At 34.3% G+C, this 22,120-nt stretch overlaps 1 protein-coding gene across 2 annotated transcripts in view; it reads right to left on the bottom strand.

Annotated features, from left to right (window-relative positions):
• The window catches only part of LOC113494953, a 38,938-nt gene extending 17,466 nt beyond the window's left edge, over positions 1–21,472 (bottom strand). Inside the window, exons 1-3 of one of the 2 annotated variants that reach the window (XM_026873491.1) lie at positions 20,979–21,472; positions 18,307–18,531; positions 2,534–2,672 (exon numbers count right to left, since the gene is read on the bottom strand). In XM_026873491.1, the coding sequence (XP_026729292.1) occupies positions 2,534–2,672; positions 18,307–18,398 (231 nt within the window). In that variant the 5' untranslated portion in view covers positions 18,399–18,531; positions 20,979–21,472. Of the gene's footprint in view, positions 1–2,533; positions 2,673–18,306; positions 18,641–20,978 lie in introns of those variants that run through there. The other variant, XM_026873493.1, reaches the window with a different exon arrangement.
• Positions 21,473–22,120: the final 648 nt, after the last annotated feature.

The following is a 22,120-nucleotide window of genomic DNA, read 5'->3' on the forward strand; positions in this document are numbered from 1 at the left end:
GAGAAATGGAATCACTTTTATTTTATAACCATCTATTTAGATGTATTGGTCCTATGACCATCACCAGAATTTTGTCATTGGATAGATTCACATAAAATGAAAAACATAATATTTAACACGTGATTTGTCTTCTCTAAGCACAAGAGTGACGTCAAATCCTATTAAGTACGAGTAGACTTTAGAATATTTATCACAATCTTCTGAGGAAAACATCAACCGAGGCTCGAATCGCTAATGATTCAGTAAGACGCCATATGAATTCATTCAAGTCACATGCATTAAACTTGTGAGGGAATAACGAGTAACGAGTAACTACACGAAAGTGAGTATTCATTGGTCAGGTAATGTGCAAGCTTTATAACAGTCTGTGCAGTAGCTTGACTGTTCATGTGCTATTATAATGTGACAAAGAGCGTGTGTGTAATGAAGTTTGACCATTGTCACTGCCATTCCAATAAATTTAAATTACGAAATATCTCCAAATAAATAGTTGACTTTGACTCCAACATATCAGTCCTATACAATTCGAGTTTTTTTTTATGTAATTTAATATCATATTGTATTGTCGTTACCGTCGGTGCATGTTTCTGGACATATTAAGTAAAATTATAGTTACAAACTGATTTCTATCATCAACACAACCTTTAGAAAAGCAGTAGTGGGTACGTAATATTTCAGTCACGAAAAAATAAAATGCGTCTGAAATATTATGTTCACGTGAATTATAAAGAACTAATGACTAAAGCCTGATTATAAAATACGTAGGACAAACTTAACATAATACTTTAATATAATTAGCCCTCTTATAGTATTTAGTGACGTGATGCAAATATATGTCGGTAATTCTTTGACTTAATATTTTTTGTAATAGGAGGATCGTATGAATTCTGATGGCCTTTTTTATTTCCATTTTTCCTATGCACGTTTATATTCTACAGAACCAGAAGTTAGTTTAAATTTGAATGTGTAATACATTCAATCTTGTACAGACAACGTTTTATGACATAAAAGATAATACGTTATTCAGGCGACGTTGAGACGAAGTAATTTTTAACAAAATGTGAGCTTCGATTAAATTATACATAGTCACGTATGTATGAGAAATTTCGATAAAACTTTGTCTGGAAAAGCAATATTTCGATAGCCTACGTTACGAGAACATGTTTTACATCTAGAATGAAATCCAATCAAATTCATTTTAATTTAAAATGCTCTTCAAAAAAGCTTCTACGACCTACGTAACACTTTTATAAACGTATACATCGTGATTTTTTTAGTCGTCTTACAAAAGACGACTAAAAAATCAAAGTGTATAATTTATATTTCAAAAAATCTAAATAACTGGTATTTAGATTTTTTGAAATATAAACTAATCATGAACAATAAATTTTATCAAAATCGGTCTAGTTGCAAATTGATTTTCATCGGATTTGAACCGACCCTGAAAATTTCAGCCTGCTGGCTAATCGGGAAGTGCCTCAAAATTGAGTTGCAAAAATCCAGCCGGAGCGACAAACAAACAAACAAACAAGAATAGTAAGTGTATTAAAAACGTGGGAAAATACAATAGACCGTAAAAGCATCCGTACCTCTAAAAGGTTTATAAAAAAATCGGGTTGCGTATTTATACGAGATCCAGTGACGGCTTAATATCAAACAATTTCAATTACGAGAAAGCCCGACTCGTGGGAAATAACATCGGCAATGTTCGCATTCGTTATGTTCAAAGTTATCGCCAGTACTGACTGGTATTCCCATTAATAATGCAACTCATTATCAAGTAAGGGCAAAACATCATTTCGGACTTCACGAATGTCGTTATAGTCAGTTTTTGACTTGTTTTAAATATGTTTGACATGCAACCCATCCATTAGTGTAAAGTAACGAATAGAACGATTTGTCCGTACATTGACCTCACGTTTAAAAGCTTACTAAAAGTGAAAGAGTCATGAACGATCTTTAAGCTTGGCAAGTTACTAGTCAGGTTTTACAATTTTAAATTCAAAAATCAATTCAATAAATTGTTGTACATGATATAAAGGCTGGAATCTGTTTTAGATAAAACCTGTGTCACAGATCACCAGTAATACACGTCATATTATATTTTGAATGTAACTTATAAAAAATGAACATTTAGAAGAGGGAGAAAGAGAGCAGTGAAAATAATTCAAAATATTTATAACACTAATAAAATAAAGTTCTGTTTTTATTTCTTTTCAAATTGATTGCAGTCGTCGAAATCCGACCAAGGAAGCACATCCAGAATATCTTATAAAGTTAGATAAATATCGTCAACGTGTGCTACGTTGCACAGTCCTATGCGCTTCCCATAAATCGGGACTGTTTAAGAAGAAGCGAGATAGCGCTACATATGGTGTATTGCACCATCTCGTTTCCACAATTTAATAAAACTGCCGTGCAGATGGTTGTAAGGCACCGAACGCTATGAAACGTTTTTGCGGTATGCTACGTGCTACGGTTCGTAGCAGACTGTAGCTGCATTTTGGGTGCTACGAATATTAGTAATTGTTACCTTAGCGACTTTTTCATCGAGTAACCACTGCAGTGCCGTGTTGGAGGCGTTGGCGAGTGCGGCGAGTGCAGCGTGGTCCCACACCACGTGCTCCCAATGCTCTGTCATGATGGCCGCGCACAGCATCGCCGTTGAACAACTGTGACAAAGTTGAAATAGTCTTATATAACAGTATTTCGGATTAGTATGTATAAAAATTTTACAAAATTAATAATTTTGTTGAATTCCCTGAAAATGGACTATTAAATTAAAGTATTTAAATGAAATTAAAATTATAACTTTTAAAAATAGAGGCAACGACATTTTTGCTACAGTCCTGATTGATATGCTACATATAACTTAATATTTAACTAAAATGTTGGATAGATTTGCTTAAGTTAAATAATACAACAAAAATTTAATGTCTTCAAGAGCTGATTTCATTCAACATGTATCTCAAATATCAACGCACATGTTAAATGGAACTCTTGTACTTTAAATAATGGATAATTCTCTATTTAAGTAATGAAGGTTCTGACAACATTCTTAAGAGCTTAGTCATATAGATATAGTGGATGACTTGAAGGATAGTCTAGTGGTACAGATCAATTCGCAAAAAATACTGAGCACGTGTCGCGGGTTAGACCCATCGTAGGACTAGCATTTGTGTGATTCACAAGTGCTTATTCGAAGTCTGGGTATCTTTGTGCTGGTGGCTTGAAAGTTTGTGAAAGTATTTACGATTCTCCTGAAAAACTTGTTCATTCAGTTGCACAAAAAGGGCATTGCAAATATTGCACTCAGAAATTATTAATAGTTGAGAGATAAGTTTTTGAGACGCTTATAATTCTCCTAAGAAAACTTGCTCATTATAATAACTGGTGTTTGAAAACTCTTTATAAAATAGGTTATAAAAGTATTTCCTGTAAAGCAAAGACACTTGATTTTTCTCTCTTTCTGAAATAAAAACAAGTCTTGAGACTTGAGACCAGATGGCTACGTCACGAAGATGAATGGCTCGACAAATGCTGTAATTTTTCAACACCCAGATGAAATTGCTCTCTTAGAAAGAAAGTAAGAAATGCAGTGTAGGTACAATTATATAACAATTTTGGAAAAATAAATTGAAGTTATTCCAGGTGTTCTGGTCTTGCATAAGATATAAAGGAGATGAATTGGCACATTTCGAAGTGAATTATTTTAATCAGTCATTGGAAGTTTTAGTTATAAACACAATGGAAGCATATTTATAATACAGAAATATCAAATTAATTTTATTAATGTGAAAGTATGTGAATGTGTTTGTATGTATGAAGTAGCTCACATGGGATGAACACAGGCTACTTTGATTAGACTGCGTTAAAGAAGGCTAATGCTTTGCGGATATGACCAAAATAAAGACGGGCGAAGCCGCAAGCAACAGCAACATTTCATATTTCATACTTATTAAACTCATATGCTATCAAGTTCATTTTTTGTAAAATTTTTGAGACAACGAAGACCTACCTAACCTTTTACGTTTTCGTTTATCTATAGATAAAAAAGAGCTTTAATATTCAAAGGTTACCTTCTCGACCAAATTCTTTTGGCATTAAATATGCTCGAAGACAAAGAGCTTGTCAGAGTTTCAAAAGATATTTCTAGTTGGAAATTCTGTTACCTTTCACAGTTAATATGCGTTAAAGAAAGTTCGTAAAGGCTGAAGTACTTTACAACTTTCATTACCCAAGAGACGGGTGACAGTATTAAATACATAGAATTTAAAGAACACAAAGGGATCTAGTTATACACTATATACAGAGCCGGGGACATTTAGATGCCAAGCTTAAGGCCGCTGTAAAGTCTAAGAAGATGATTTAAAAATTAAGTGGTGAAGCAAAGCGACCATTTTATTGGCGTCTGTTGTGAAGAAGGATTATTCTGGGTTAAAAAACAGGCAGTGGTAATTTTTAAGATTATTAATTTCTTTTCTATTAAAAACCAACTAGCGGAAAAAGGAATTTAATCCTTATGTCACGGGGGGTTTAAAAAATATTCAAGTCACAAGCATTCGTGGATCATACAGATTCTTGTCCAACGCGGGGAAACCGCGGCACGACGCGTCCATTGGGTTTGTCGTAGTTAAATCAATCACTCGGCTAACCGTGCATCTATGAACTTGGTTAAGGATATTATTTCAGCACTGGACGGAATATACATAAATGCATAATTGAGAAAATTGTGCTTCTGATTCGGAGAAACTGGAATCTATCCAACTATCGAAAATTACTATAGAAGAAGGGGTCTTGCGATTAAAATATCTGCAAGGAATAAGACCAGCAAATCTGTTTAAATATCTGCAGATTCGTACATTATATTTATTTTATCCAGGATTTTAAGCAGGTGATTTCCAAAACACATGCTTTTCAAAACACATGTCGATAGTTTTGGCACTCTAATAAGTTATGGATATCAAGTAGCGTTTAACAGAGAGAGAGAGATCAAAACCAAAGAAAGTTCTTAACATGAAGCGTGTGGCTGGTAATATTATCATATAAACATCTCAAATTAATTAAACATTTTCTTTCGAAAGCACAATAAATTATGCTTTTTACTTCGTACTTTAGTGGGCTTTTTATGCTCCTTTTTGCGCTAGTGCTAGTGAACACTTTGACAATGCATCCCAATAGATTTGAAATGTGTATGTGACACGAAAAAAGTTTCGTGAAAGCTGGCGACGGAAAATTTACATCCATATTTTTCCCCGAACAAAAACATGAGTATTTTTTGTTATACCGCAGTAAAATGGGATTTTGACGCATTCTCGACATGAATCAACCGCAATTTTCTGTTCAATATGACGTACAAGTATTGTGTTGTTTGTTTTATTTCAGTACGGTTTGATGAAGGTACACATCGGATTGAATGCCTACTAACGAATTGATGTAATATATTTTACCAGCTGACCCAGCAAACGTTGTTTTGCCGAATATTTTTTTTCCTAGTGGTATTTATTTTTAGTGCCACATTACTAAAAAAAAAACAAACAATTTCATTTATATTTTATTCAATATTTTATTTTTTCAACGAAATTGTTTGTTTTTATAATTTGGCATTAAAAATCCATAGAACTAGAAAAAAAACATCATTCGGCAAAACATCGTTTGCTGCGTCAGCTAGTATAACTATAAATAATACAGCATTAAGTACACGTTTCATGGATTACATCAGAATTACACAGTCCCTCAGACAAACAAGATTCCCAATCTCTGTGTGGAGACGTTGGTTAATTACAACGTCGTTGGAAATGGATCCATGGAATTCGGAACATTACCTATCTAATAGGCACTGTATGAGACAGTGTCGAAGTTCTATTTCTCGTGAATAATTTCGATTATTAATCGATTATTGGCGGTTTACTCGTTAGTTACTTAGTCATCATCATTGGCCTAGCCCTTTCCCAACTATGTTGGGGTCGGCTACCAGTCTAACCAGTTTTAGCTAAGTAAATTGTACATTAAAATACATTGTCAGAGATTAATTAAATCCGATTATAAAGTTTTCATAATATTCATTTTTTATAATTCAGTCATTCATTTTCAAATATTACTCTTACAATATACAAGAAAATAAATTCGCCCGTTTGCAAAGGTGGGGCGAAAAGATAGCGTAACTTTCATGAATGTCGCACCTATCGAACTTCCTATGGCAGGGTTTATTTAAAACTTTCTTGGCAGCGTCTTACATTGTGTGAAAAGATCTGTATATTAAAATGCTCCTAGTAAAGTGTTGGAAGTTAGAGTAAGTTCTTGTCTTCTTTTTCTTATATTCTTCGTATGGTTGATGTATAACCTGGATGGACGTGAGAGTTCAAACCGTCCGTAGGCTTCTGACTTGGATTTTCCAACATATTGATCTAAGTATCTCATGTTAGACTGTGTTTGCGACGTGTCTTCGTAATCTATGTTACATTGTATTATTTCTTACCTATTATTTCTAACTTTGAAGATGTCTTCGCTGCGCTCAAAATGCAACACTACTTGATAAAAAGCGTCGCGTTTTAAAAGCGCGGACGTATGAACATGTACTTGGAAATGCATTTGCTATTCTCCCGTGCGAATCAGGCCTTAGGCCGACACTAATAAAGATCTACTGGTCCACTAATAGCAGTCTTTAATTTTTCACACATTTATTTTAAATGAAGATCTTCGCGCCTTGATAAAACGGATATTATATTTTTAATAGTACCTAATGAGAGGAATAGTACAGTATATATTTAATAACGGTTTACAAGCTTATTTCTTGGCATCTTCCGACTAGTTTCTGACACAACCAGAGTCCTTAATAGCTTGACGTATTTAAATAAGACATGGCTACACAATATAGTACGTAGTCACTACCTCAACGGCAACAAGCCTGGGTCCTAATTCCGCTATTTACAATGGCCGATGAATCAATGGAAATAGGAATAAAATGACACCATGCGTTTAATCCTCAGCATTTTTCCCAACACAATAGTTGGAATTTCATTATATTGACCTGAGTGTTCCGCCCTGTAGGTACTGCATTTACAATTTTTGTGCTGGAAAAATGCTGAGGAGAATACGAATAATGCTGTTTTAATCCTATTTGCATTTAGTCATCGGCCATTGTAAATAGCGAACTCGGAGCCTGTTTTAAGACAATGTTACTCAATACAAACCTAAGAGCACCTGTAACCTTCCCCAGGAGAGAAAACTTAATAAACCTTAAAGCGAACAAAACAAAAAAGATTATTCTTTTTACGACTGGTGGGCTGCGAGCTTTGTTGTTTAAGAAGTCAATGAAAATACTGCTTTCATAATAAGCATCGTGTTACGTTTAATGCCTCGGGGAACTTTGTGGTTAGAGTGAATACTCATTTTATACAGGCCTCCTTGAAAACGTAAATGACACATACATTATTATTTATAGCTGAAATACGGTAGCCATTTCCTTCAAAATAAAGAAAATTTGTGTGCGGAATGTTTTAATTTTTAGGGCTCCGGACCAGACTTTCTGGCGCCACGCCCGACAATCGATAAAACCAAACTAGAGCCCTCTAAGTAAATGTTTTATGAGATTAATAGATACAACTTAATGGCGCACTAGTTATTTGAAATCGGCCATCGCAGATCATTTGAGACAACTTAATTTAAATGTTAAGGGAGGATGTCTTCTATTTCTTGTTCGATGTTGTAACTGAAAACGAATTAAAATTAAAATCACCAGTTTTAACCGGAAGGTTTGTGATGATGTTACCATTGAAATATTAATTATGATTAATAAAGTAAAATGCTTAATAAAGTTGTAAAATTTAAAAACTAGAATAGTGACCTCAGTTTATGATTATTTTTGTAACCTCTACATAAAAAGTGGTGTGTTATAAGTTTAACGTATCGGTTACCGTCATTAAATAACGAGTATCTAATGAAACTAAAAAATCGAGGTTAAGCTACAGTTAGGAAGGCAATCAATTTGTGTGCCACAACTCCGAATAGAACTTGAACAGTTTATGAGTTACTTGGAAAATAAAGATTGTCTGTGTTAGGAAAATACTTAAGCAATATTGCACCGTGTCACACACACAATGTCGATTTCGGTATCTTAAATTAGCCTTCTTAGCGCTTTATCAGCATAAAGTTAGTACCTACTTATGTCTAGAATTATTAAGTAGCCTATATACATTCCTGAACATTAAGCTAACTCAGCATGCATCCAACACCTAACATAAATTTTATTAAATCAATTTTGCAAAGTGGTCAGATCGTTTCAGCGTTGCTTAAACGTTTGTTTCCAAAGTTTCCCTTCAGCCCGATTTATGCAGGTGAACTGTAGTCGTAAAAACAGAGTGGACGTATACCTATTCGTGCAGCAGGTACCGTACTACCCGCCGCCTCCCCGACAGGCAATTTAATGCCGCGTAACCTGAAATCACTGGAGCACACCAATTTCGTCCCCCAAATTTGAATATATATTTTTCCATTTCACTTATGTTGATACTATTCTAGTTCGAGAACGTTTTTTGAATTGTAAATCGCTTTTCTTGTTTCTTTGTTTGATATGACAGAATCTTTTATTTATTATTTTGATTTTTGCATGTATTTTAAGCGTGAAAGTATGACACTTAAAGCTCTGAAGTTGATTCTTAACATTTTTTTTTACAAATAAACGATATTTTATGCTTTTTAGTTTACTTTTTGGAGTCGGTTTTTGTTTAAATGTACATTTTTTTGTGATGGGTAGGTCCATTATAACCAACCATGTGTATATTGATGAGCACTTTCCCCCCATATAACCAATATGGGGGGAAAGTTCTCATCGATATACACAAATTCAGTCCAAACGCAAGCTACAGAGCTCTCTGATCCATCATCAGATCTACGCCAGGACTTTATTCAATTGTAGATTTTAAATACTTAATGGAAAAAACTGGTAAACGCAATAATCACCACTACAATTTTCTCAAGTTTTTTATCAACGGACCCTGACTTCTTTATCACGGGACAACGATTGAAATATCTTCTTTCCAAGTCTTTTTGTACAAATGAAAACGTTCAAACATTGCTTAATGTAGGCCAATACAGGTTATATAAAATTTTTAAAAAATAACATCCGAGTTAAAGCCCCCCACATCTTTTAGATGGCTGGACTGATCTTTATCAAACATGTCTAAGAACACTTGCACATTCTTCACCTTCAATATAAAACAAAATAAATTGAAATTACTCAATCCGTTCGGGAGCTATGATGGCAGACACATTCAGACAGGTTAAACTTGTAACACGCCGCTTTTTTGTGTAGAGGTTAAAAAGACAATAACTGAGGTCTCTGTTCTTATTGTTAAATGTTTATCACTTCTAACTTTATAAATCATTATTTATATTTCAATTTCAACCTTACCGTTAAAACTGATAAATTTCAAATACGTTTTCAGTTAGGTATAGCGTCGAATAACGCAAGACATCCTCAATTAGCTTTTAAATTAAATTAAGTTGTCTCAAATGATCTGCGATGGCCGATTTCAAATAACAAGTGCGCCATTCAGTTTTATCTATTAATCTCATAAAACATTTACTTAGAGGGCTCTAGTTTGGTTTTATCGATTGTCGGGCGTGGCGCCAGAACGTCTGGTCCGGAGCCCTGCCTCCATTCATCACGACTATTCTCAGCATTACGTTATTGTTGCCAATTCGGCAAAAACGGCTCAAATGTCTCAAGTATCTCGACTTTCATACTTTTCACTTTAAGAGCCCCGATGGTACACGAGTCGACATAAGATCACTTTCCTCGATGTAACATCCATTAATGGAGAAATTTTCATTCATGATGCGAGAATATTATCCTAAATTACGACTATGGGGATGGTATTTCACACAAAGTATTCATAATAAGGTTACCTCTCATACAGTTTATTAGCGAGGAAGATACTATCTTTCAACACGGAAATGAAATAACCACAGATCTATAATATTTGCTGTAAGAGTATACAGTAACTCTTACTATTACATTTCAGGTAACTATTGTTTGTTGCCAGGTTTGCGCGGGATTCGAGGGACGAAAAATGTGTCTATACGCTAAGTTATTTCTACTCATTACATCACCATGTCAAATTCAAAATGGCACACATCACATCAAGTCACTAGCCGCGCATAGCATGAACGAGAGAGGTAGTCCAATTGATGCAAGTGCGAATTCCACTTAACCAATAGGTTACGGCACTATCGCCTTAACTTAAATAGTAACTATTGAGTAATCTGTGCTTTTAATTACAAATTTCTTCGATTGCTCTCGATCTTCAACCCTAAAACCGGGTTTTTTTTCGTCATGCATCGATTTAAAACAAATCAAACTTGGCAACACTACCCACCGCGCTAATGAGACCGTGAACTTATTGACAAGGCTCCAGACCTAAATAGACTATGTCGCTTAATTCTTTACCTCTACATCTCATTACAGGCGACACACTTAAGACATACAAGACTTATATGAATTAAAAACAGTGATTTTTGTTAGTTAAGCGTATGATAACTAAATAAAATGATTTTAAAATTATTTCTGTCACAGCATGTTTTAATAACCTAAGCAAATAATCGCGTATAATGTAAGTATTAATAATTGCTGCATCGAATTTAATAAACTCAAAAGAAGTACTAAGACTTAAAGTATGTAAGTACTGAAAAATAGACGTAATGATAGGAATATTCGGTGACATTTTTCTGTACAGCAAAAAAACCCCGTAAATAGAATAAGCTAAAAAAAGTGATAGCGATATCATTACGTCTATTTTTGATATACCTGGGAAAGAGTGCCCGTCAGTCTTCCTGATACATCGAAACTTTTTGTTTGAAACATGCCTAGAATATATGATTTCTACGGGCATATTAGATTATACCATACTTTATAGTACGTGCCTTATCTTTAAGAAGGGCCTTCGTAGGTACGCGAACATCCAGCAAGTTTCTGACACCGGATGATACACAGTCAATGTTTGTACGTTGTTAGAGGTAAAAATCGTAGAATAGCAGAAAATTGGTTTGCTTATTTGCTTTCATTTACCGTTAGCGTCCACAAAAATGTATGAAAATGACATGTCAGTTCGATAAGTCACATGACTTTGACCTGACGTCTCCATACATTCGAACATTTTCTTTCAAAGTTTACGATTTTCAAAATGCGCTTTGTTAGAGGGGCATAGATACAGCGACTCCTTGCATTTTCCTTTCTGCTGTGAAAGATAGGATTAAGATAAAGATTTGACGTTCCATACTTTATCTTAAAATCAAAATTACATGGCGCATGGCATAATGTGTCGTCGTTTCGTGTTCAGGGGACGTCAACTGTAGAAATATGAAAATACGCAATATATTGAATATATTCGCAGGCCTTTTCTAAGATGTTCAATACATTTTTATGTTGCCCTCTTTCGTTCGAATATAGCACCGACACCTTTGTTATTTATACAATAGGTACTTAGGAATATTGTGCTAGAAATAAAAGGCATAGCAACGCTTTTATGCCAACATCGAGTATTGTTTTGTCTGCGTGTGATTGAGAGCTTTGTTACACGGTGCTATGTAAAAGAACTCAGTTTACCGTATTCAGGAGATGTTTTCAAACTTCAGATTACAGTAAACACGTTATTTTTTTAGTTTATAAAAGCTGGGATTTACGAAAATCTATGATTAATGATTTTCAGTCAAAAATGATAAAACGTATCTATAATTAAAGTTTTATTATGTTTGTCGAATTGCGACTGATCCTGGTCTACTATTATTCTTTTGTGTTTTGAGTATACCTAATACTTATTTGCGTCTGCTGATAGTAGACTGAACAAGAAAGAATAGTTCTTTTATAAAAAGTACTGTTTGGTTTTCACTGACTGCATGTCTTTTATAACACCACTAGCTGTTGCCCGCGACTTCGTCCCAGTGGGTAGAAGATATAAGTTATGATTTAGATATACCTGCCCGGTTTTTTTTTCACATTTTCCATTATATCTTAGCTCCTATTAGTCGCAGCGTGATGGTTTATAGCCGAAAGCCTTCCTCGATGAATGGTCTATTCAACACAAAAAGATTTTTTCAATTTGGACCAGTAGTTCCTGAGATTAGCGCGTTCAAACAAACAAACAAACTTCAGCTTTATATATTAGTATACAAGTATAGATTAACTTGTTTTAAATTAAATAACAAAGAACAGCTTTATTTACGAGTTCCTTAACGTAGAAGACGTAAATGGTTACACAATAGCTTAAGTTTGAACGAAAATAAAACAAATGTTATACGGAACGAGTTTACCGCATAAAATTTAATAATACATCGAACTACAGACGTAACACGTAAAAGCACTAAAGTTAGAGTACAAGTACCGTATCTGAAACGCCCGGTTTCAGACATAAAGTACCGAGGAACTACCACCACTTGTTAACCTAAGAGAAAGCGAGACAAAGTACTACACGGCGCATAGTTGCATCTCTCTTCTTTAACTACAACAGTACTTGCTTCAGGAGGTAAATGACTATTGCAGGATCCGTTTATATAGGCCCGAAATAAAACGCAAAGTAAGATTTGTACTCCGTCCATGAAAATAAAATTTGACTTGATTTAACGTGCTTTGAAAATTCAGTATTTTTAGCATTATTTTGTACATATTATGCAAATCAATAGTTATCAAAGATGGCTTACAACAATATGGGCATAATTAAAGGGAATTTTTAATACACAATGAGTCCTTGATCTATTATACAGGGTTGATGTGACGATGGGGCGTTAAATTACACAACGTTTAATATTCGTGTTTAGCATTAATTCAACACGGCTTAAAAATTAAAAGCAACAAAAATGACATTTTTTTGTTTTCAAACAAACTATACATATAAATAGCTAACAAATCAGAGTGAAACGCAACCACCCTTTGTAGCTGATAGTTAGTTGACCTTGGATAGTTAGGGAACAAAGCGGCAGCGTCGCACGCGCGCCGAGCGCGGCGTATGATACGCTATCTAGTAGGTATAAAGGTGGCCGCGGCCGGCCGTCTTGTGACTTGCGTCAGAGCGGCAACAACGCATCGTAGGTTATACTCAGATTTATCGTTGTAAGGTGAATGACCTATGCGTGTAGACATAATCAGCTGTTAGGAAAGATACATCGTGTGCAAACGTTGCAAAAACTTAAAAATCATGTATTGGCAGTAGCAAGATTCGCCCCACCTTCGTATCAACCCAGTATAACTGGGAAGCAAGCGAAGTAAATACAAATGTACCGGTGCAAAAAAAAAACAAGCAATTTATTTTGAAACAGATACAATCCGAGAACGTCATTTAAATTCTTCGCTGACATAAAAGGAAATAGCAGATAATGTAAGTGTATTTGCATAATCACCAAGAGCTTCAAATAATCTTACACGCCTTGCATGTATTAGCTGGTCTTTCTCGAACGACTTTTAATCTTAATTCTGAAGTGCCAAGTCGTATAGAAAGTGCTTATTAAGTTGATACGCCGCCGCGCCGCAGGCAATAATTGACAATCGTAGGAAAGTTGCCAGAGGACATTATCGATTGCTTAAGAATATCGTCAGATTTTTGATAACTTGTAAGAAATTTGCGTAAAAACGAATATTAGAACTGTCACGCATATCATCATACGGCACATCCTTATCCTTACATATTATAAAACAAAGTCCCCCGCCGCGACTGTCTGTCTGTCTGTTCGCGATAAACTAGAAAAGTACTGAACGGATTTTTATGCGGTTTTCAAAAATAAATAGAGCAATTCTTGAGGAAGGTTTTAGTGTATAATAAGTTTAGGTTTTGTGTAAACTGACGATATTACAACGATATTAGTTAAACATGTCGGAAAAAATTAAGCCATTCAAGAGCTTTCCTCGAGAACGCTGCCAAAACCTTTAAGGTTACAACAAAACAATGTATGGCGGGTTTGTACCTCTTTAATAGATCTACAAAAAAGTCCGCGGTGGTATATGTCTATCTTCCAAGGATAACCCACAATAACCATTTTTATGTGTTCTCTTAATACAGTAAAATTATGGGATAAATAATAACCTATTTTTAACAATACAGTATTAATCCTTATCCAAATAAATAAGTTAGATATATTATGCATGTAATATAGAACAAAATTGCCTTTTACACTACACAAAAAAGTTAATAGGTAATGAGTTATCGTAATATTAAAATCTCCGCGCGAGAAATTAAAAATCGATGAAACGTAGCGAAGATATCGTTGGCATCTATATACTAATATATAAAGCTGAAGAGTTTGTTTCTCTCTTTGTAATCTCAGCAACTACTGGTTCAAATTGAAAAAATATTTTTATGTTGAATAGACCATTCATCGAGGAAGGTTTTAGGCTATATATCATCACGCTGCGACCAATAGGAGCGAAGAAAAAGTCATAACTTATATCTTCTAACCACGCAGACGAAGTCGCGGGCAACAGCTAGTCAACTATAAAAAGGGACCATGATCTCTGGCAATCACTAAAACATGTCAAATAAGAACTCGAAATAATAAACGTGTAAGTGATTCAATGCTTTTACCTTGTCTGAATGTCGATCTGGGCCCCGATTCACAATGGCCGATGAATGAATGGCAATTGGATGAAATTTGAAATTATTCCTATTCTCTTAAGCATTTTACCAGCACTAAAATTGTGTTGGAAAAATGACGAATGGTGCCAATTTCAACCAACTTCCATGCATTCATCGGTGATTGTAAATAGCAGAACTGGGGCCCAGAAGGTTAAGCCTTTACTTTGAATTACTATCTATAATATACACGCTAATGATGGACTAGACGTGTGCTTTGTTTACTCCAAGCCAATTTGTTTGTAATTGACACCAGTCGATACCATTTTGTGGGTAGAGTGCTACTGTTCAGCGGTCCTATCGAAAACCAACTCGTTTTTTGTTTGACAAACAAAACATAGTGTTCTAGGTGTTCCGAGTTTTGGACACACATTATTTAAAAAGTCTTTTTACCCTTGTAGTCAAAGACAGAGGGCCAAATTGCTTTTACGGAACCAAAATTAAAAAAGAAACGAAAGAAAAAACATGTGTGCGTATCCTAGAGTGTGTGTAGAAGTGAAACTTCTTTATCACTCTATTTTTCGAAAAAAAAATACTATATGCAACTCTAAGGAAATTAGTTATATAAAGTTCAATTTAATAAAGTTTAACAAAAGGATTTTATTATTTTAGACATGAATACAGATAATACAATTTATTCGATTACTTCTGATATTGATTGATTGGTTGATTTTTTGTTTTTAGTGTATTTAAAAAATGAATCAAAAAATGGTCGGCCTTTTATTGCTTGTTCTACTGAACAGGCCGACACGACGCGCACAGTGGGTTTTACGTGGTGACCTCAAAGACTCGACTTATTTCAGTGGCAAGATGAAACTCGCGAATTTCACTCTTTCAGCCGCTCTCGAGTGCTAGCGATACTAAAGAACAGCAATCATTTTTATTTAAAGATAGATATCTTAATTCAAGGTCCCAAAAGTCATATTCGTTTGTATTTCATCTATAAAAGTACAAAAACTATGAAAGTGAACGTTTCTATTGATCGAGTTCCATTGGTAGCAGTTTGGTTTTCGGTCAATATGTTTATGCTGTCAATTTGGCGCGAGTTTCATGTCTTATATTCTATCTTGTTTACATGTGTTTTTGTTTGTTCAGGCCCATCGTAACACCAAACACGGCGTTACTTACTAGACATTAGATGTTTGTCAGGAGTGCACACTTACGTGGTGTTGATCGCGTTAAACAGAAGATTGTAGCAAGTCAGGAAATCTTATTAAAGATAACAAACTTTATTTATTTTCAAGGTCATGTAGAGTATTAACTTTTTTTAGTTCATCTATTACTTATAACTAGCTTTGCCGTACGCTTAGTTTGTCTTACAGTTCACGTAAAGTCACAATAATTAGCTAAAACTTTTCTCCAGAGTTGTCCCATCCTTTGCAAAATTTTAAGCTACGTCAGAAATGAGGAAGTTATCAATTCAGAAGGTACTTTTGAATACTTTTAGTGTCGGCGTTTATTGAGTTCAACACTTTAGAGTTTAAAGTAAGAGTACGTTGCTAGTGTTGCTACAATCGTGAACGTCCTAAAAAACGATGAATTTTATGTATATACATATAAAACATTATATGTTTTCAAACCATCGCCCAAGCAGGCCATATACAGACAATAATATTATATTAAAAAATATATGTATTTTCTTTACATATGTAGACACTACGCGTTGTACAAAATATCTATCTTTACAATGCTTATCAAGTTTTTGACCCGATCCTGCGGTTTCCATATCCCATCTTAAATTTTGCCTAGTTCGCCAAAATATTACAGCTTTTAGTGCCTTGTTGGCAAGTTAAGTATTCAAAGTACAAGGTTTTTTCGGAAATCTCGTAAACTTTTCGTACCAGTTTACTTTAAGTTTAGCCGTAACACTCTTCTGGTTAAACAAGTTTGACCATTATTGCAAAAAAAATATCCACAGAAAACATTTTTGCAAAAAGCCCTAGTGGTTTTATTAATGTATTACAATAATGTTATAGGAAGAACTCCTCAATTCGCAGAAAATTGTGTTTCGGCATTATTGAACATTGTTCCCTGTTTCATTTTGTATCAAAACAACAACTTTCGAAGTATGCTTATTTACTAAATGAAATTTACGATTATGTTAAACCATTAGTTCTTATGAGAAAGTGCGTGTATACATACAATAAATATTGTCCAAGTGCGAGTATGCGGAAAATCTTTTCACTCCGAACTAGGTATAATCTCTCCAAAACTACCTAGGTTTTTAAATATATTTATATACTGCTTCCTACTGTAGTCTCTTTCCATCATACAGTAAAATGCAGACTCAATCATAAACTGTTTTGAATGTTCAGGCTACTCCCGCTTAAGGTTAATCCTTTGTTTACTGAGGTTTTAACAAACCTTCAAATTACTTAGAAGTAACTCATTAAGTAAAATACTTATTAGGTCAACTCTACAAGTTCCAAACGTTGCTTTTTGACGTTTTATCTAAATAAAGAACCTTGGTAGCCAAGTGACATTTCAGTAACTCTTCAAGCTATCGTGAACGTCCTAGAAAACGTCATATAACAGGGTTGCTCAAAACTAAAGGTAATTTTCATACATTTAAGCGTTTTCTACTGACGTCAACGATAGCTTAAAGTGATACTGAACTAAGAAGCTGAATGTTTCTTGGTAGGTTAATTTTCGAGAGTCTGTCTCACAAGACTAATATTGCCTGTTTAGCATTGTTCCGCAATTAACTCCTGTTCTGTGATTCAACGTTATTTATAGGTCATATTACTGAGGGATCTGGTTGCTACAGTATATAATGTCGGCAAAATTATGTTGATATTCGATAAACACATTTTTATGGGCCAATTCGATGAAGATCAGAACATTCAGATCGCCATATACGTTCAGAGTATGTTCCTATTTTAGTATTACGGACAGTTTGAACACAATAGTAGTCAAGGTTTTTTTGTTCACTTAAAACTTTACTAAACCTTGAGTAACTACGATACCTCTGTATCAGAAATACGCATCATTTAGTACAGTAGTTAAGACATGTTTAAAGCCGTAATAAGTGCCTTTATTTACCTAACTCTAGGTATAGCCGGTAAAACTAGATGGAACTTTTTTAACATAGAATGGTTGATTCACATAACTAACCAGAAAATACGCGATGCTAAAAGATTCCATCGTTTTGTGGTCAATGTGAACATAAAATTACCCAAAAATCTATGTTCCTCGGTGTATATAAAATGCATTTAGAAGGGTCAGAAACCACTTCGGAATATATGGCGTCGTTAATGTAACACGGGTGTACCCAAAGGATACGTCGACGCTTCGATAACAGACTAAGCTGGTCTATGGCCTAGTCTTTGATGACAAGTCAAAAAACAGTTTTTTATTTTGTATGAAATGGTTTTAAATTTAACTAAACATTATGAAAATACATCGAAACCTACTGTTTCGGTTACTATTAACATAAAAAAAATTAAAAAGGAACTCAATAAAATAATTATGTCATGTTAGATGGGCCGCCATCTCGTGATGGATGCGATCAGTTTTACTTAAAGACTTCAGTCGTAGTGGGTTTGCGAAATAGTTCTTCGACTATTAAAAATACTTGGGATACATTCACATTTCCCGCGACTTCGATAACTTTCTGGATCGTACCTTATTGGAACGTGTCGGTAAGTGACTAAAGTACCTAAGCGCTCGAATCATAAGGCTGACTTACCTAGTGAGAAGCAAGGTGGCCAATAGGTAGAAGACTGATGGGTGCACACCACATTCGCACTCGGTTTGCGGCGTGGTGGTCTGGGCCTCCATGCCTGTCCCGAGTTTGTGGTAGGCGATGTACGCGCGAGCTGGACTGCCGTGGGGAGCAATTTTTGTGGCCTTCTGTAGCTCCCGATCACAATAAAATTGATCATCTGGTCGCCGAGGAGACGGTACTCCTCACCTAAACAAAAAATTGAACAATTCTTCTTTAATTTAATTAAATATATCTTTAATAACCTACCTAATAATTTAGAGGATAGCAAATCATTTGCTGTATTTAAAACAAGATTAAAACGACATATTTTGTGAAAATGTATATTAGATTTATTCGACCGCTAAATGTTACTTTGATATATTATCCTTTTTTAAAGCTCATTAGTATATAGTAAGTGAACTATATATCGTTCTTTATGAGTAATAATTAAACCTAACATTGAATAAATAACGAAAGTAATCTCTACATTCAAGAGGACTTTTATGTAAACAAAAATAATAACTCGTAACGAACCGTCTGTTTATCGTTCCGGGTGAGATGTTATGGTCGGGTGAGGGACAAAGGCCACTATACATATTATTATACCACTCTTAAAGAAAACGATGCTCAGAAATTTGAAGATCACTGCCAGAAAAACGGATGAAAAGATCACGCTAAATAACGATTTCAGAAAACCAGTTCGCTTATTTCTAATTTCTGAATGTTTTAGGCAATATGCTTTTACAAGACTATGTCATAAAGACAAGTTTTAGAAGTTTTTGGTATAGGTAAATAAAAAGGAGAAACGTAAACGTAGAGAAAGTATGAAGGCGCATCATGTTGAATATAAATTACGTGGTAAATATTAACCACAATCAAGATTTTCGATATTTTGCTTGTTTTCCTGTGAATGTTTGGCTCTACCTTTGTAACCTACAGAAAGCCTACAGACAGTCTACAATGTCTATACTGTGATTGTATATTATCTATTTATACTACAACGACAGGAATTTAAGTATGGCAAATGGGCTTACTTTGACGCATGATACTTTGATGTATCAATCAAATTTTATATAGGTACTCATAACACGACCATAAAATATGTGTCTGACACATGCTGGTCGAGAAGTATAAAGCTTTTTAGATTGCATGGATTGTTTACAATCTAAATATTTTTTTCTTTATCGTGTTTTTAAAGTTATTTGGCGTGCTATCTGGGCCCGAATTCCGCTATTAACAATGGCCAATGAATTAATGGAAATTGGATGAAAATTGACATTATTCGTATTCTCCTAAAGATCTTTCCAACATATCTACCTAATAATAGGAAATTCCTAACCGAAAAGTTAATCCAAGTTTAATTGGGCCACTTGTACTACATTTAGTAGGTAATTTGCTTGTCAAGATACAAACCGATGCTTAGTTAGGAAACCAGTCAAAATATAACTTGAGATTTATGTTGTTGACAGGGATTTGAAAATCATTTTTTTAAACGACTGTATCGCGGGTTTTTCACAAACATTCAAGTTACATACACACACACACATACACACCCAGACACACCCAGATTCAGGACAAGCATTGGCATCACACAAATACTTAATAATATTTTATGTACCGCAAGCACAAACATAATTTGACATATCACCATTTTATTAGAAGGTAGCATCAGTTTAGTTTAATAAGTATTTAATTAGGTACCGAAAATTAAATTCGGCAGAAAACAATAGGTTCAAAATTTAAGCCATTGTTTTCCAGGTGTCAACTTATTTTGCGATAAGACCCAAGAACAGAAAATATACAACACCATAGTCTTAAGGGATGCTTTCCCGTCTCAAACGAAGTTTGTATTGTATTTATTACATAGCTATATTGTAGGTAATCTTATTACCTACTTACTTACGTATACATATAATTTTTGTGTAAAATGTTAGTTACCAATGTTAAAATACTCCGCCGAAAGACCATTATCGATTTTATTGATATTTAAATGCATTATTTAGTAGGTTTGAAAATTGGCTGCAATCTATTTATCATATACAGGGGTATAATGATAAATAGATTGTAGTGATAAGGATTCCACCACTAACCTCTTTTTAATCTTTAGGTACATATTATGGTAAAGTTTTGGCTACGACTGTAACTAGGTATAGGTAGTTCATAGAAATCGATGGAAACTAAAAATACTCAAATATCTACCTAAAACACATCCACAGCAGTTGTTAAAATAAATTGAAATACGGGTGCATGGGAATTTAGCCATACTGAAAACCAGGGACACCCAAACGATGAATCAAAATTTATTCCACGCACTCGAAAAAATCAGTACCAACCTAAACTGCTAAATAGGTAGCTACTTAGGTAGGTGCATATTGAAAAATAATTTGATTATTATTATTTGCTATACTTTTCTTACAAATATTTTATGGGTTCAATGCACGACCTCATTCTATCTTTAATGTTTATTATGTACTTATACCTTAAACAAAAATGAAGCGGTGGGTCTAAGTAAGTTTCAATAATCTACCATTAAAAATTACAAAGTTATGTAAGTGCCTTATTTTCAAAGCAAATAATGGAAATATTCCTGCAGATATTACTTAAAAAATTAGCAATTTAATAAGTACTAAAACGTAAAAACAAATAATACTTACATAAGGATTGTTGCACCTCCTTGCATGAAATCACAATGACAACTTACATTGTTATTATAATACCTTATAACTTTTTATTTAGATTTCGCGTAATTGGTATGTTAATAAAGGGTTGTTAGAGGTTCGCGTAAGAGACGTGGTGTCGACACGAGCCGAGCGTCCACCCGATGCAGACAGACTGAGGGAAAGTGGGAAAATGAAGCGGCGGACCCAGTGCTGGTATGGCGTTACGAAAAACTGTTTTATCGATAGCTCACACGGAAGTTCAGATTTTTTTTAATGGTCGAGGTTGTTGGATATTTCGGAGAAAGAGGTTTATAAATTAATTTAGTCGTGGGACTGAATAAAGAATATACTTAAGTACTTTAATTATCTTTCACTAGTTCAAGGGTAACGAAAAATCTATTCACTTATTACAAAATGCTAGAAGAGAATCCAGTAATGGGTTAAGCTCGCCTTGTATGTTACCACTTTGTATGTTATTTTATTATTATAAGTATCTGTGTACAATAAATAATAAATAATTAAAATAAAATTATCAACTAAATGACCTTTTACTGCGTAATTTAATTTTATCGATAAATTTGATATTATCTACTATGCGGTCTTTACTAAAGCTTGATTGGGCGGGTGACCGCTACGGGTGGGGCGGGAGAAAAGTCGATAGCTACCTACTCAGTATCGTTATACATAGCAAGCTGCAGTGACAATAAAATTATTTTAAATTATCTCAAAAAGATTGAGCAACGATATTCTCAGGATATTTCATGGAGGAGATGGAACACTATGTTTTATACCGGGTCCTAAAACATTTATTTAAAAGTTTTTTACACAATGAACGCGTAAGCTTTGAAGGCTTTTTGTTAGGTAGGTATAAACTCTAGAGCTTATTTTAATTATTTAATACCTTCCAAATTAACACTAAAGTAGAAGAAAAAAAGTTAAAAGGGTAGTAACTACTTTTACACAATTCTGAAACTTTTTAGATGGAGTTAATTTTTATTTTTAACTTTCCAGTCGTTGGTTATTAATTGTTTTCTCTTTGTTTGAAAAATAAATAAGTTGACTACAATTAAATTGTAATAGGTATTTCATTGACGTTTATGTTATGAGATAAAATACGAAATGCTAAAAAGCAGTAG

This window comes from Trichoplusia ni, chromosome 6 (genome assembly GCF_003590095.1).
Source record: "Trichoplusia ni isolate ovarian cell line Hi5 chromosome 6, tn1, whole genome shotgun sequence".
NCBI classification, from domain to species: Eukaryota; Metazoa; Arthropoda; class Insecta; order Lepidoptera; family Noctuidae; genus Trichoplusia; species Trichoplusia ni.